The sequence below is a fragment of the Schistocerca cancellata genome, chromosome 3 (assembly GCF_023864275.1).
Source record: "Schistocerca cancellata isolate TAMUIC-IGC-003103 chromosome 3, iqSchCanc2.1, whole genome shotgun sequence".
NCBI classification, from domain to species: domain Eukaryota; kingdom Metazoa; phylum Arthropoda; class Insecta; order Orthoptera; family Acrididae; genus Schistocerca; species Schistocerca cancellata.
Genome location: NC_064628.1, coordinates 751,600,784 through 751,618,374, shown reverse-complemented (window position 1 = coordinate 751,618,374; position 17,591 = coordinate 751,600,784). Strand labels below are relative to the sequence as shown.

General features: G+C 38.0%; 1 protein-coding gene across 2 annotated transcripts in view; it reads right to left on the bottom strand.

Annotated features, from left to right (window-relative positions):
- Positions 1-17,365, bottom strand: part of LOC126175777 (uncharacterized) — a 108,585-nt gene extending 91,220 nt beyond the window's left edge. Inside the window, exons 1-3 of one of the 2 annotated variants that reach the window (XM_049922751.1) lie at positions 17,234-17,365; positions 16,374-16,616; positions 2,532-2,694 (exon numbers count right to left, since the gene is read on the bottom strand). In XM_049922751.1, the coding sequence (XP_049778708.1) occupies positions 2,532-2,694; positions 16,374-16,588 (378 nt within the window). In that variant the 5' untranslated portion in view covers positions 16,589-16,616; positions 17,234-17,365. Of the gene's footprint in view, positions 1-2,531; positions 2,695-16,373; positions 16,617-16,924; positions 17,108-17,233 lie in introns of those variants that run through there. The other variant, XM_049922750.1, reaches the window with a different exon arrangement.
- Positions 17,366-17,591: the final 226 nt, after the last annotated feature.

Genomic DNA, 17,591 nt, shown 5'->3' with positions numbered 1-17,591 from the left:
GCGTGGCCTAATACAGGGTGAAGAGCTATGCTATAAATACTGAGAGCAGAGTTCCAGAAGCGAATACCAAAAAATGTTGGTGCCAATAACAAAGACACACCCAACACCAGGGTCAGTCCGAGAGCCATCAGTGTGCACAACAGTACTATCATGAAATTCCATGCGAAGCATGAAGGTGATAGAGCAAGGGTGGAGTAGTGTCCTTAGAAAGCGAATGAAGGCCAAGGTGAACACAAGCTGCTGCATGAAGCCAAGGCGGTGAAGGGTTCACACCCACTGAGAAAATTGCAGGTACCGTGAAGTTAAGCTGCAGGAGCAAGAGCCGAGAGCGAACTCCAGGCAGTAATAGAGAAGAGGAACATGTCGCACACTGGTGATCAAATGAGTCATCGAAGAAGGAGGCATAGGATGGGTGGCCAAGTAGGGCAGACAAACGGTTGGTTGGTTGGTTGTTTGGGGGAAGAGACCAAACAGCGAGGTCATCGGTCTCATCGGATTAGGGAAGGATGGGGAAGGGAGGCGGCCGTGCCCTTTCAAAGGAACCATCCCAGCATTTGCCTGGAGCGATTTAGGGAAATCACGGAAAACCTAAATCAGGATGGCCGGACGCGGGATTGAACCGTCGTCCTCCCGAATGCGAGTCCAGTGTGCTACCACTGTGCCACCTCACTTGGTGACAGACAAACGGCATGCATTTCTACTGAGGAGAAATTCATGGTGGTAGGACACCAATAATTCAGCAACTTCTGCATACAAACTCTCAATTGGGCTAGCGTGAAAGGTGCCAGTGGCCAAATGGATGCCATGATGATGGATAGTCTTGAGACAGTGTAAGAGGGACAGACGCGCAGATGAATAAAAGAAGCACCCATAGTCTTAAGTTGCGAATGGACAAGGGTCCACTACAAATGGAGGAGGGTCGATCTGCACCCTACAAAGTACCAATGAGGACACATAGAACACTGAGGGATCGCATACAGTGGTCTGCCAGGTATGACGCATGAGAGGACCAAGGAAGTTTCCTATTGAGGATGATCCCCAGAAATTTCATAGTTCAAACAAATGGAAGAGCAACAGGTCCAAGATGTGGGGGAGAAACCTATTGTGCCACCAGAAATTCATACAAATGGTTTGTCAGTGGAAAAACGAAAGCCACTGTCAATGCTCCATGAGTAAAGATGATTGATACATCACTGAGGACACCGCTTAATAAGCCAGGTCCATGGAGTACTGCAGTTGAGTAGGTGGAAGTGGGATGATGTGTAGGAAGGATTTGTACCTAAGTCTGTTCCAGGGATATGAGACACAAGTCAAGTGGTTGCGAGCAGGGGACGGTGGAATACCACTGTGGGAGGGGTGGGGAGGATACTGGAGAGGATATTCCTCATTTCAGGACATAGTGAGAAGTAACTGAAACTTTGGCAGGGAATGTGATTCAGTTGCTCCAGTCCTGGGTGGTGAGTCATGAGAGGAGTGCTCCTTTGTGACCGGACAGTGTGTATGTGGGAGGTGGGAGATGAGTGGAATGATAAGACATGGGAGATCTATTTCTGGACAAGATTGGGAGGGTAGCTTTGGTCTGTGAAGGCCTAAGTGTCACCATTCAGATATTTGGATAGAGACTGCTTGTCGCTACAGATGTCACAACCACGGGTAGCTAGGCTGCATGGAAGAGACTCCTTGGTATGCAATGGGCAGCTGCTGTCGGAAGTGGAGATATTGTTGGTGGTTGGTATGTTTGATCTGGAGGTCAAAATTGAAGAAGGGGCTTGTTAGGTTGAGGATTATCAGGTAAAATGAATCGAGAAGAAGGTGTTGAGGTTCTGGAGGAATGTGGATAGGGTGTCCTCACCTACGATCCACATCACAAAGGTGTCACCAGTGAATCTGAACCAAGTGAGGGGTTCTGTACCATAGATTTGTTTGTAGGTGAAGCCTTCAAATGAGAAATAATTGCAGGTGAGGATACAGCTGGTCATAGTGACCTGGAAGTAGGTTGTAGGTTTAAAGTCAGTCGGATGTTCAAAAAGGTAGTGTTCCATAGTGGCAAGGTCATGGGCATTGAGGATGGAAGTGTAGAGGGAGGTGGCATTGACAGTAAATAGAACATTACAGCTCAGCTTAAAGAGACTTTCATTCTTCTTCACAGCAATCACACATCTAATTAGTAAAAGTGTGCTGCAAACTGAATGATGTCATTTCTATTATCTTTATTCACTCAACTGACTGTATTGCAGCAAAGATTTTCCAACAGTTCTGTAATGCAATCTGAACATCCAGTTTTGATCATTATTTTATGCTTTTTTTCCATTTGTATTAACTGGATATTAAAATGGGCTAAGAATAAAACTTGACACAACTGAAGTTCAATTTTTGGGAATAATTTTTTATATTTTTATTCAATCATGGAACATAAATATTCTTCACCTGATTAGGTAGGTAGACAATAAGTCAGAAACGGGACATTAAAGTCCAATATAAACCAAAAGCAATGATACTGTGTATCGCTGAAAATGATTTAAAACACTTACAGCTCTGATGGTTCCTTCCAATCCAAGATGAAGCCCGTGTGGCCCATTCATATGCTTCAACATTACAGCATTGGCGAAATGTTCATAAGGCAGGATTATCTTGCCATTCTCTCTCAATATCAAACGACCTTGAGCATCTAGTGCCACACGAGATGCCATCATCCTAAAATTAAATAACATACTGGTAACATTAAAAACACTTTATTATATTTAAATCACAATGTTTACGATCTAACAAAAAGTTTGTTTCATGTTTTAAAATGCCACAGCTTACAACCAGCTGTCAAAATAGAACCATTCACAACAAATCTGTATAAGGGAAATAAAGTTAAAGCATGAAAAATGATGGAAGGACTTATGGACTGAATATTGGATCTGTGACATTTACATAAAACTGGCAGGCAGCTAGACAATGTGTCCCCAAGCAAAATACTGCACATAATTATTTCCTTTACATCTGAATGATTACTATGTCATTTAAGTGTTTGGGAGCGGGTTCAGAGAACCACTTTCAGACTATTCTAGACCATTCCACTCTCAAACAGCATGTGGGAAATATGAACACAGAAATATTTCTGCACAAGCTCAGATTTGTATTATTTTATTGCAACTGTCATTCTCCCTGTTTGGGAGGAATCAACAAAATATTTTGGCTTTCAGAGAAGAAAGGTAGTGCTTGAAATTTTCTGAAAAGATCTCACCAAAACAGAATATGCTTTTGTTTTAATGACTGCCACTAAAACTCACATATTATATTTGTGATACTCTCTCTGCTATTTCATGATAATACAAAATGAGCTGACCTCCTTCGATCTTATTCCTCATGTGCTATCTATCCTATATGTTAAGGACCCCACACTGCACAGCAATATTCCAGAAGAGGACAAACAAGTTGTTCACAATTGTAATCACTAGGTACCTTATTGAATCAACATCTTTTAAATTGTTTGTGATTTATTGAGTGACTGAAAATTAATGGACTTTTTAAGTACTCATACGGAGGTCCTCCCACTATTTACTGTTTAGGGTCAACTGCCACTTTTTCACAATAAAGATTTCTTGTCTGAAACATTTTGCAATTTGTTCTAATAACTTTACTAGGCAGAAAATGACAGTGTCATCTGCAAACAATCTGAGAGCTGCTCAGATTGTCTTCTAATCATTTATATAAATTAGGAAAAGCTGGTGGCTTATAACACTTCCTTGATGAACCCCAGATATCAGTCCTGTTTCACTTTATAGTTTGACATCAATTACTATGAACAGTGACCTATCTGACAGGAAATTGAGAATCCAGTTGCCCAACTGAAATGAAACACCATAGGATTGCTTGTGAGGAACTGTGTCAAAAGCATTCTGGAAATCTAGAAATATGTAACCAACTTGAAATCCCATGCAGGTTGCACTTATTATGTCAGGTGAATAAAGAGCCACTTGTGTTTCACAAAAATGATATTTTTTGAGTATGTGCTGGTTGTATGTCAAGAGGTTGTTTGCTTCGAGGCATTTCATAATGATTGAACACAGTACATGTTCCATAATCCTCTGAATAACACACACTTTGAACAATTTTCAAAAATACAGATCATTTTCAGCAACAATCAAAACTACACACACTTGAGTAGTCTGTTTTACAGTGTCATGCATTCTCTCTAATACAACCATTCTTAACATCTTTCAAACTGTACATCTTTTTATCACAGCTCTCTCTTCCAGCACACGCACGAACAGTACATCATAGCATATGTAACAGATTATGCAAATAAAATTAAGAGTAGGACACACTATTACCTATTTCATGTACAAAATCGTGACTAATAAAAACAGCACAGTGAAAAGTGTAAATGCCTTGGTAATGCTGTCTCCATGCAACAACCTAAAAAAAGCAGACATGTAATTGAATAATTGAATGGGGAAGGAAGGATCTCGTTTTGATGGGTAGGAGTACTACGTCTGTGTTACTCAGACAAAAGCACAAAAAAATGAATAAAAGATTTCTTGAGCAATTTTCATATTGATAATTTGAAGTCATGTCAGCCAAAAAAATTGATGTTTAAAAAAATAAAAGGTAAATTTTATCTTTAATGACTCTGGGACTATGTGGGGGTAAACTTGAAACTTTTCACATAATAACCTACCCACATGTGGAACAAGAGTGTAAAGATGACTGATTGTATAAATGTGTTGCTATTGTCCTTGGTGGCTTATCCACTTCTCGTTTCTTATAAAGTCAGAAAACCAGCATCCTCATACATCTACATGAGTATTTTGAAGTTCACAGTTAAGTGTCTGGCAGAGGGTAAATCAAACCTCCTTCAAGCTATTTCTCTTCCATTCCATTCTCTAATAGCACACGGGAAAAATGAACTCTTAAATCTTTCCGTGTCAGCTCTGATTTCTCTTTTTATTTTGATGATCATTTCTCCCTATGTAGGTGGGCACCAACCAAATATTTTTACACTTTAATGAGCAAGTTGGTAATTGAAATTTCATGAGAAGATCCTTCCATAATGAATCATGCCTTTGTTTTAAGGATTAACCAATGGAAAATTGAGACTAAACAATGGAAAGTCAAGGATGAAATGTAACAATATTACAAAAAGGATAGTTGCTACTCACCATACAGTGGAGATGCTGAGTCACAGATAAGCACAACAAAAAGGCTGTCACAAAGTGAGCTTTCGGCCAACAAGGCTTTTGTTGAAAGTAGACACCCCCCACACACACACCCTATGTGGTCATTTGTGTGAGAGATGATTTGGCGTGTGTGCGCGCGTGTTTTTTTGACGAGGGCCTTGTAGGCTAAAAGCTCACCCCCCCCCCCCTCCCTTTTTTTTGCTGTGCCTAACTGCAACTCTAGATTTCCGCAGTATGGTGAGTAGCAACTATCCTTTCCATAATTTTATTTCAAAGACTGCTATCCCAATTCGTCTCTCATATCCCTGCACTCACTCATCTATTTCATGATAACTCACAACAAGCATTACCCTTTTTTTTGAGCTTTTTTGATGCCCTCCATGATGTGGATCCCATGCAGCAGAGCAATACTGTAGAACAGGTGGACAAGCAGTAAGCAGCCTCTTTAGCAGACCTGTTGCACTTCCCAAGTGTTCTGCCGATAAATCACAGTCTTTGGTTTGCTTTCCCCAAAACATTATCTACATGATTGTACCAATTTAGGTTATTTGTAAATGTAACCACAAAGTATTTAGTTGAATTTACAGCCTTTAGACTGTGCGATTTATTGTGTAACCAAAATTTAGCAGATTCTCTTTAGTACTCATGTGGATAACTTCAAACCTTTCATTATTTACAGTCAGTTGCCACTTTTTTTTTAGCATACAAATGTTGTCGGAATCATTCTGCAACTGGTCTCTGTCATGTAATGACCTTACAAGATGGTAAGTGACAGCATCATCTGCAAGTAATCTATGAGGGGTGTTCCAATAGTAATAAAACACATCTTTCCCCTGAAAGCAGGTCGGTATTATTCAAGATTCCAATGTACAATATCATTCCCCATTTTTTTGTCTACAAAACCCTGCTTTTCAACATAATCTCCGTTCAATATGATGGTCCTATGCCACTTTACCATGGCGAGGAACCCAGCGGGCACACATCTTTGAGTATTCCAACAGGTGGAGATGTGTGTCACCACTACGAACAGCGACATCCAACTGAGCAGCGAGGTGTTTCTTTATGATGTGTCAATCACCTCGAATGAAGTGTCCACATGGTGCAACATTGCATGAGTCACAGTTGTGTGCAGTCAGTTTGCATGAGGGAGATCAGACCGGTTTGCACTACCTAGTTGTGATGATGAGAGATGCCTTGCACAACGACTCACCGTGCTTCTGTTCACCGCTAGGTCTCGTAATCATTCTGCAGGCATCTATGACTATCTGAAACGCTTAGGTTTTCTGTCAAAAGAAACTCAATGACAGCTCTATACTTGGAACGAATCTCAATTAAAAACGCCATCCTGAAGGCTATGTATAGTGCCACCACCTACTGGAATGCCATGAAAATATAGGGGCGAAGTGGGAATATTCTACGAAGTCTTGAAAAAAAAAAACACCTGCTTTTTTTTCAGTTGAAATTGGTCAGGAAAAAACAAAAAATAAGGTGTTGCATTACCTACTGAATGCCCCTTGTAATAGGGATGCTCAGATTGTCACCTGAACTGTTTATGTAGATCAGGAACAGAAGAGGGTCTAAGACACTTCCCTGGGAAATTATAGGTATTACTTCTGTTTTACTCTATGACTTTCTGCCCATTACTATGAACTGTGAACTTTCTGACAGGAACTCATGAATCCATTTACACTCCACACAGACATGCATTTTGATTAGAAGTCACTTACGAGGAGCAGTGTTAAAACCTCCTGGAAATCTAAAAATCAATTTGACATCCTCTGTCAATAGCACTCACTACTTCAAGAGAATATAGAGCTAGGTGTGTTTCATAAGAATTATATTTTTGGAATCTGTGTTGGGTATTTGTCAATAAATTCAAACACAGCATATGTTCCAAAATCCTACTGCAAATCAGAACTGGTGATATGGGCAAGTTAGTTCAGCAGATTATTTCCTTTCTTGGGAGTTGGTGTGACTTGTGCAACTTTCCCATTGCCATCAAGGACACACCTGACAGCTGTGCAATAGCATCCATGGCGTGGTTCGTTTACCACATGTTCTCAAACCTGATAAGGGTTCCTTTATGCAAGATCTCAATACTTATGATACATTTTGTTAAGTGTCAGAGATCAAAGCTAGAAGGGGTCTCTTTCAAGATCCTAGGCTTATGTTTCCTTCAAGCAACTTGAATTTTTTTTACAGATTTCATTAATTTGTTACAGAATATAAATACTATATACACTGTCGGCCAACAGTCACTGAGGATGCTGGAATAACTGTAATAATGTGCTGTTTCAGAACCCAGTACTTGTCATTCCTCGATGGCCAGTAACATGAATTTGTTGGGCCCTGTGAGTGTATAAAGCATATTAAAGCATCCTTCTGCTCAGAAAAAGTCCCACAGACATTTCCAATTCATCACCCTTTTTCATAAATGCATGCAGCATATTGTCCTGGCTGGAGGTCCAATGCTAATATATTTCCTTCACTCCTGTCTCTCATTTTGGGCAGGAAAGGTGAAGCAGCATTTGAAATAGTGCCGACCTGAATTATTATTTCATCAGTTGGCAAAAAATACAAGATTATTTTCTATACTTCCTGTTACAGTATACCCATGTTAAAAACCTCTCTTCTTGTAATGCTTAATTTCATTCAATTTCTTCTTTTTTTAAATGAAATCAAATTTATGAAAACAGAGAGGTGGATTGGAAATGTCTGAGAGGCTTCTAATAAGCAGAACGATGCTTTAATAAGCTTTATGTACTCACATGGCCCAGGAAACATATTTTATTGGCCTTCTAGGAGTGACAAGTAGATGTACTGGGTTTTGGAACAGAAGTAGATGTACTGGGTTTTGGAACAGCACATTCTTGCAGTTACTGCAGCAGCCATGACATTATTCACCAGCAGTATATATAGCACATACATACTATGGCAAATTAATGAAACTTCTAGAAAATTCAAATAAACTGAAGGAAATACAAGCTTAGGATCTTACAAGAGACCTCTTCTAACTTTGGCCTCAGACACTTCGAGGGCAAATCAGAAAGTCTTTGCTCTTATTTTTTATTATCCAGAGTAAGATACATACAGGTAATGACAAATATGCATCCTATTTTATGTACCTTACATTATTTTTCAACATAGTCCCCACACCAGTTCACACTTTTGTCCCACCACAGCACTAAATTTGAGATGCCTCTGTGGTAGAATTCATCCGACTGACTATGGAACCACTGGCGGACTGCTGTCTTGGCTTCATCGTTACATGTGAATCATGCCTGGAACTTCTTCAGCGGTCTGAAAACGTGGACATCACTGCGGGCGAGGTCTGGACTGTATGGTGGGTGGTCCAGAATCTCCCAGTGAAATACCCATAGCTTCTCAGCAGCTCTGGTTGCCATATGTGGTTTCACATTGTTGTGGAGCAAAATCACTCTGGCCACATCGAGAATCCCTTGGTACCTTTGTCTGATGGCAGCGCTCAGATTAGACAGTGTGGAACAACAATTGTCGGCACTGATGGTTGCTCCTCGTGGCATGAAATCCAGCAGGAGTGGCCCATGGTTACCCCAGAATGCCATTAACATCACTTTCCCAACAGATGGTGCTGAATGGAACTTTTTGGTCATAGGCAAATCAGGACATTTCCATAGTTATCCATGTTTCATTGCCAGTAAAAATGGGGTCCAGGAAACCTATACCCTCCTTGGATTACCGTTCCAGATGATTCAGTGAAGACATCATGCACTTGCCTTTCATCTTATCATCCAACTGCTTAGGCACCCACCTCAACGACCCATGAACGAAGTTGTAAGCAGTCCCATAAAATATGCCAAGCTCCTGGAAAATTGCTGTGATGAGAACACTCCAATCTGCTTTCACCATTGCATCCACGTGGGAAATGTTATTAGTCAATGAAGAACACATCCTCCCTGATCAATCACTGTCATGCATGGCTTCACAGCCTTTGTCGGATTCACAACACCACCACCACCTTAAAGTTGTCAAAGTGAGACAGTTTTCCTCATATTTGGGCTGCACTTCCATGTAGATGTTGATGGGCATTTATCCCTAGCCCCATAGAAAACAAATCACACTTCTTTGCTCTAACGCTGTGGACGAGTGAAGCACAACCACCATCTTTAACAACTGACAGTAGTGTCATGTGGTGGACCTACCAGCATATAAGGCTAGCACAAACCAGGAAAGGTCCAGTGCTGGGAAAAGGGCAAAGACTTTCTGATTTTTCCTCATATCATCAGGCTAGGAATTCTGTGTGGGTGCGGTTGTACAACTATCGGGTGTAGCTAAGGGGATGAGCCATTCCACGTCAGATCAACACACTTTAAATAAAATTTTTACCTCGCCATTTCAGATTTTGCAAAATTTGGTATATTCATAGTGGGTGCTGAGGCTAAGAAAAATAACAGATCTCAGTTTTTTTATTTCAGATTGTTTCTGAAATATGGCTACGTAAAATTTTACAAAAACTGACCAAAATAGCAGGAACAGACTTTTTTAAAATCATTCTAGGAGCTGCCCTAATTGAGCTATAAAGCTGGGAAAGGTGTCATTTTGCAGCAATTTCATGCTCTTTTCAGTGACATACAACATGGTGTAGGTTCTAATTAAATTTTTTTTTTCAAAATATAATTTTAAAATTTTATTTCTTTCCAAAAAAGTCCATAATTTAAAATTTTCAAAATACGTCAATAAAAACTTAGTACTGTTGTAAAACACGTGGCAAAATATAAATATGGGATGATGATGGGTACATTATCAACAAAAAATTATTCCTGACTTGTTTTTCACTAGTAGTTCCTTCTCGCCAAACCTATCTTCAATCACTATGAATTTAATTAAAATATAGACAGGGGAAAAAAAAATAAATAAATAAATAAAATAAAATAAAAAATAAAACACAGAAATATCAAAATATCATCGTCTCAAAACAAAACCAATCAGCATACTGTATAATTAAATTCAGTTGATTGCTTACTTTAATTTTACACAATTTAAATTAATATACTATTAATTGAAAATCTGTGATAAACGTAGGAAAGATGAAACAATATTGAAAAATACAGAGCCAATCAGTGATAAAGATGTTGAAGATGAAGTTTCTTCGGGATATAAGATAATCATTCCAGATGAAGAATCAGACTTCACCACAATTTCAACGATTGTTTGAACACTTAACACATCACTTCAAGAACTACACTAGATCCCATCTGAAAAAAAAGGGAAAAAACCACATCCTTGTCAACGGAAAAAAAACTTTTTGTTGTTGCTGAAGCTCCTTTATCAGACAATGATACTGAAATTGACAAATTTGTTCTCCAAAACCTTACAACAAACTTTTTTTAATTCTAAATGTTAAGGAAAAAACTAATGAGTCACACAATTTTAACAAAAATTGGAGCATCAGGTGGATACTGTGCGAATTTGATGCTGTTAATTACACAGTTCAGCAAAAAAATGTTAAGTTTATGGTCCAAACCCAAGACCAGGGAAATGTTTACCAATAGAAACTGTCAAACCTGTAAATTCAATTTATGAAAAAGATTAAGATAACCAGGTATTAAAGACTGTCTGATGGTTACAGAACCAAATGGAAATTAAAAAAAATTCTGTGCAACCTTAAAGAAGCTCACAGGCGTTTTAAAGACAAGTTTCCTACCATAACAATAGGTTTTTCTAAAACTCCAGAATGAGATTTTCACTCTGCAGCAGAGTGTGCGCTTATATGAAACTTCCTGGCAGATTAAAACTGTGTGCCGGACCGAGTTCAAGTCTCAGTCCGGCACACAGTTTTAATCTGCCAGGAAGTTTTTTTCTAAAACTGCTGGGTTGAGACCAAAACACTGCATATTAGCTGGACAGAGTGGCGCACACTCCATATGCGTACACACAACTCAACAACACACACACACAAAAAAAGAAAATAACAGAAAATGAAAAACTAAAAGCAGTAACAAATGGCAACTTAAACAATTACAAGCAATGCATTGCAAAAATGCTTTGCAACCCATGATCAACTGATTGCAACTTGGGAAATTGTGACTATTGCCCAAGAGAAACTGAAATATGTAAAATTTTACAAGTCTCTCTTGATGAAAATCTGATTAAATGACTCGAGTTCTGGCAGTGGCTGTCTGTTGACCATTGTAATCTGAAAATCATACAGAAAACTTCTGAAGGTTTTACAGCTTTATTTTGTAGCATGACATCCTCTTTGGTTCAGCACAACTTCATTGCCGAGCAGCAAAGAGTATTTTTTAACTCCACAAAACAAAATCTTAATGAACTGGAATTTGTTGTTACATGTGATTTTTAAGAAAATTACAGTATGCTTCTACAGCATGAAGCTCACAGTTACCACTGGACTAGCCAGCAGATTATTAAACACCCTTTTGCTATTAATTACAAACAGTTACACAAAACTGAGTATGTGAGCTTTGTCATCGTTTCTGATTGTCTAGAGCACAATGCAATTGCTGTTTATGCCTTTCAAAAGAAGCTAATTTCATATTCAACAAATAAATTTCAAAAGCTTCAAAAAAGATTTACTATTTTTCCGATGTTCCGCTGCTCAGTACAAAAATAAGAAAAACTTTCTGAACCTTTGCCTTCATGAGGAAGACTTCAACATAAAAATCGAGTGGCACTTTTCAGCCACAGCACATGGGAAGGGCGTGTGATGGAGTAGGGGGTTCCATTAAGATACTGGTAGATCGTCCAAGTTTGCAAAGGCCATACCAACCAGATACAAACCCTATGAGGCTATTTGAACGATAACGCAACAAAAATATATTCCGCCTATCCCACTGTAGAATATTATGCTGCTTCCAAAATGGTCTTAAAAAGCTGGCTTGAAGAAGTGTTGACAACCAAAAGAACACGTCAATTTCATGCATTCATTCCCAACTCTACATCACCTAAAAGTGAAATACTTTTCATATGATGTGCAGAGTTGGGAGTGGGAGGTAACTACATCACTGGACAAATCGAAATTACGAGATATATCATTCTATGCCACCATTGAGTATGACAAAACTGAGTGAAGAAGTTAATGAAACGAAAATAACATTTCTTTATCCACGTAGACCATCTACATTGCTCTCCTACCCTACTCATGCGGGTGTGGTGTGGGTGTTAGTTATGGATGTTCTCACAAAAGTAAATCCATTTACTCCGGCTAGGAGAACATATATTCTTGTTGAAAGTGATGCAAGCCAAACCAAACTGGCTTTTTAAAAATTTAATCTGTGAAGGCCCAAAACAATTTTTTGGGAAACTGATTTCAACTCAAACTTTTTCCTCAGGTTAGTATTAACTTATATTTTGTAGATAGTTGTTTAGAAATTGTTCTTAGTTTCTACTGTGTTGCATTCAACTGTATTAAGATACACATTACTCAAAAACAAGCATCACGTAATTAATAGTTTTGGTCCAAGCAACATGGAACAGAGCTATTACATCAATAATTAAACTTTTTCATGCCTTATCTAAATTTGCATTTATAGGTCCAATGTCCAACATTTTTATTCAACCAATTAACAGGCTATTAGTTTTGTATCAAATTAAAGTAAGCTGAACTTAATTATAGAATATGCTGATTGGTTTTGTTTTAAGATGATGGTATTTTGATATTTCTGATAGTTTAGTTATCTTTCTGTATATTTTAATTAAATTCCTATTTGTTAAAGTAGGTTTGGTAAAAAATGGGACTATGGTAGAATCCTGATTATCCAACCTCTGATTAACTCTCTTTGGCTTATACGACCATGTGTCTTGATCATTGGTCTGTGCGCCACGCCAAATAGCATTCCAGCATTAGCGATTGATTTTACACCTGTCACCAATTAGAAACATGTGAAAGCTAGGTTCACTGGTGTAAAAATCGTCATAATGTTGGGCAAGTTGCTATTTCAGGTGAAAAACTTTCAGCCGATGATGATTGTGCTGTTAGGGAGTTAGTTGGGGGGGGGGGGAGGGGGGGGGGAGCATTGGAAAATAAACTGGTAGCTGATAAGTATACAACACTGATGAGGCTGGGTTAAACTATAAAACGCTGCCTTAGCCACAGCCTCACCACTTGCATAGGACGACAGCCCAAAAAAGTGCTTGGACGAATGGTAATTTCTTTAAAGAATTGTTTTTGGTGCATTTGTCCTGGCTGTCAAAAAATACTCGAATTCCAAGAACCTACTACCACCCCGTGCAACTGTAGTGCTAGATAAAGCCCCATGCCACTCCCCTGTGTCTTAACTTGAATAAGGCAACATGAAAGCTATGTTTTTGCTGCCCCCCCCCCCCTCAAATAAGGGTAATTTTCTTACTTAATTTTGATTTACGACATTGTTTTAAGCTCTGTAAATGACTCATTTCATTGTCCTCCTATTATCTGACATTCACAGCTTTCCAACCATCTCATGGTCCCAGATGTAATGGTTAATGAAGGTTCAACTTCATTAGTGAAAACCATGTCAGGAATATTTTTTAACAATGAATCCATCACCATCCCATATTTATATTTTGCCACGTGATTTACAATGGAACTAAGTATTTATGGAAATATTATCAAAATTTCAGATTTTGTACTTTCTGGAAAAAAAATTAATCAAAATTTCAATCTGTATTTTGAAAAAAAAAAAAAAAAAAAAAAAAAAAAATATTAATTAGAACCTATGTTGTGTTGTATAACACTGGAAAGAGCATAAAAATGATGCAAAATAACTCCTTTCCCAGGTCTATGGCTCAATTAGGACATCTTCTAGAGTAATTTTTTTGGACAGTTTTTGAAAATTTTACATAGCCATATTTAAGAAATGGTTTGAAATAAAAAATTGAAATTTGGCATTTTCTTAATCTCAGTAGCCACAATGAGTGTAATAAATTTAAGAAAATCTAGAATGGTAAGGTACACTGCGTGTGTGTAATTGACATGGAATGGTCCAGATGCTGGGTTTCATAATTAGAAAGAAACAAGGAGTGGACAAGCCAGCATGGCAAGAAATAGCAGCACATTTATATCATTTTTCATCAGTATACTAATGAGCCACATAAATTGCAAACTATGTGAACACAAAATATGCTGTACTTTAAACTAGAATTAAATTGACACATCAACAGTATTGCACAATAAAAAAGACGTACTCAAAATTCTCTGTAATATCAATCTCCAGAAAGAATGCGAGGCAGACTGCTATGAACTTCACCAAAATTTACACAATGTGACAGTGGTTTACAACTTGAAGGCAGTTTATACGATGTGTGGTACAGCTGTTATACAACAGTTTTACAACCATGATGTCCACTGCCTTGGAAATGCAAAATTAAACTTTGAAGTTTATAACCAGTTTAACTACATAGTTATTATAGCAGAAAAACAGGCTGAAATATGTCACAATGAGTTGTGACAAAAGACACCAGGTTTTTTAAGTTTTCCAATTCTTCTGACTTGACCTCACTTCCTAGTCATCAAGACTTTCTACATTACCTACCACCGGAGAATACTAAACAATTGCATAACACAATAAAAAATGTCATACTTACTTTGAGTAGTAGTGGAATACAAGTGCATTTTCGATGCACCTCTTAACCTGTCATTGTATTTTAGGGCTTTATATGCTTGCTTGGCAAAACTAAATCTAGTTTTTTTTGGTGGTTTAGAAGACGGGCTTACTAATGAAAATGCTTTAAGGCCTACAAGAGTTTGTGGAAAACTTTTTTTGTACAGTGGGCTGAAAATACTCCTTTTCTGGTGTTTTTATAAAAATCGTCAACTTTACCCTCAATATGCAAACTACTGGGAAGCAGTAAGAGAATGAAATTTTGTATTCTAAGACATTTGACTGGTAAGTTACAACATGAAAAGTTCGACGTTTATCCTGCAATTACTTCCAGTGATATAAAAAGCTAAATTTCACTTTTTTTGCATCCACTTCTTTTGACTGACTTTACTTCAAATTATCCAAATGAAAATTACTCAAGATTTTTTTTTCATTATTTTGCTTAAGAGAGCATGAGAAGCTGTAAAATATGGCCTAGGTTTTTTTCTATAGAGTAACTACTGCCACAGATGCTATGTCTCAAAGTTGGTGAAACGCAGGGGTTCACTTTCAGTAGATGCACTATGGGGTCCAGCATACGACTGCTGATCATGCATCATCCAATCGTTCAATGACACTTGTTCCCAATGTGTCAGCTGTTTTGCACTACTCTAACTTGGCAATGGTGGATAGTTTGTGATGATGATTACAGCTATATTTGAGGGAACTCAGTTCCAAGGCATTAAATGTCACATAATTTTAAACAGACTACAGTTATTACACAGAATAACAGCCATCACACAATGAATGGTAATTAGATATGCTGTGAATGATGCAATATAAAACTTTTAACTGGGAACAAATTTATTTTACTCTTTAATAAGCCAAGTCTATGTTGATACATTCTTGCCCTACCTCATTGAACTCTTAACCCACAAGTCCATGTCAGACTGTATCCACCTGAAAAGATGCAGGACTGAGTGCAAGTCCAGGACTCAGACCTACACAGGTTCCTTTCATGATCAATGTTTTCTCAACTGCTGGCTGAGGTCATCAAACAGACACTGACTATTCCATGTTCCTTCATAATACATTTTCCACAGGTATTAGTCGAACAGTATTACAAGATAACCTCTACATATCCATTCACACTCTGCAAACCATTGTCCTGCGCATAGCAGAGATACTCTCTTCTCATTTCAGCTGCATATGGAATGTGATAGTCAGAATGTATTTTTGTACATGTCAATTCCCAGTTTTTGGCATTTCCATGATGCTCTCCCATGATTACTCATGTTGCCCTTCCTTGTAAATGTTCATCTCACGCTGTTAGTATAAACTGGTCTGAAAATTCGTGTTGTAGGTCATTAGTTTAGTAAATGCTCAATAATAAGCACAATACACAAGTATGCGTTTATTTTACTGAACTGCATGACGAAGATAGATGGTACTCCGCAACACTACTCCCCTCCCCCCCAGCAGTCTGTGTGAGGTGGAGCAATCGTCCTGTTCTCCTTACATCATCATCCATTAAAAAAAAGAATATTTTAAGAAAACAACTTTGTGATGAAAGATATCTATGAAAATTCAATTCTGAAATGTAAAACAAACTCAGGAAAATATTTATTATAAATAAGACAGTTCTTACTGTAAGTAGGCAGCACTTGGTAGCATTGATGCTTCCTTTAATTCGCTGAAGCACTGTAACAATTCCACTGATGGATTCCATCCTTTATTTTGCAAATATAATTGAAGCAGCATGTACAACTTTTCTGTCACATAACCAGCACCAGCAAATGGAGGGCCCATCTCAGTTTGTATTCCCTTTGCAACTATATTCTTCATGGTTTCAGCAAGATCCATCGGACTTTTGGGAATTTCCCCTGGTAGTCTGCATAACAAAAAACATTTATAAATTCTGGCAGCTGTTTCAACGCAACAAAAATTAATTAACAACTACTATACCTTCAGCAATTTATTCATAAAAGGTGTACTTCGGAATAAATATGATACTGAAACTCAGTAACCTATAATGGAATATAAAAGTAACAATCACATTACCACAGTAATTTATATCTATTTGTTGCCTTATGGCGAAAACTACGCAAAATACCATTTATATGGCATTTTTAAATCGTTTTGACCACCAAAAACTTTATACACTTTAATAAAATAACAACTTAAATTTTAATGTCATACATCTTATTCAGGTTTGACCAAAAGTCAATCACGCTCATCAAAAGTAGTGGGGATGAGTAAGTCCAGCAGTTTTTTCCACTGACGAATGTAAAATACTCATTTGCTATCGAATATCGTCTGAAAACTGCATTTTTTTCTGTTAATTGTGCTATCTCACATATTTACTTCACGTAAAACACTGCCAAACACCATACGCAAATGTTACTTTTTTTCTCCTGATTAAAAAAAAAGCAAGGCTTGGGTTGACTACAGACAAACTTCGATGTCTCTTCCGCACTCTTCGATTAGAAAATTATTTCGTTTACTTACCCGAACCCAATCTTAATATTTGGAAGGTGATTCAAGCCAGTGTGTTACGATGACCAGTTGCGTCTTGTTACCATGGCAACAGGTGAATTGTCTTCGGAAATGGAGCGTAAAGATGTCTTTTGAACTGTTCCCTCCCGTATAAGGAACAGCTGATTGATATATCGAATAGCCTCCTTGACTCTGTTCGATAGTTGAGCGCAAGCGCGTGATGATCGATCTGTACACGAAGAAGTTGGGGCAATTCGAAATTAAGACAGTACGAAGGAGTGTGTAATTCGTATTGTTTGTGATGATATATTCTGCATAAAAATACTTATCTGCCTATCAGAAATCTAGGGCGAGAGTAAAGTATAATGTC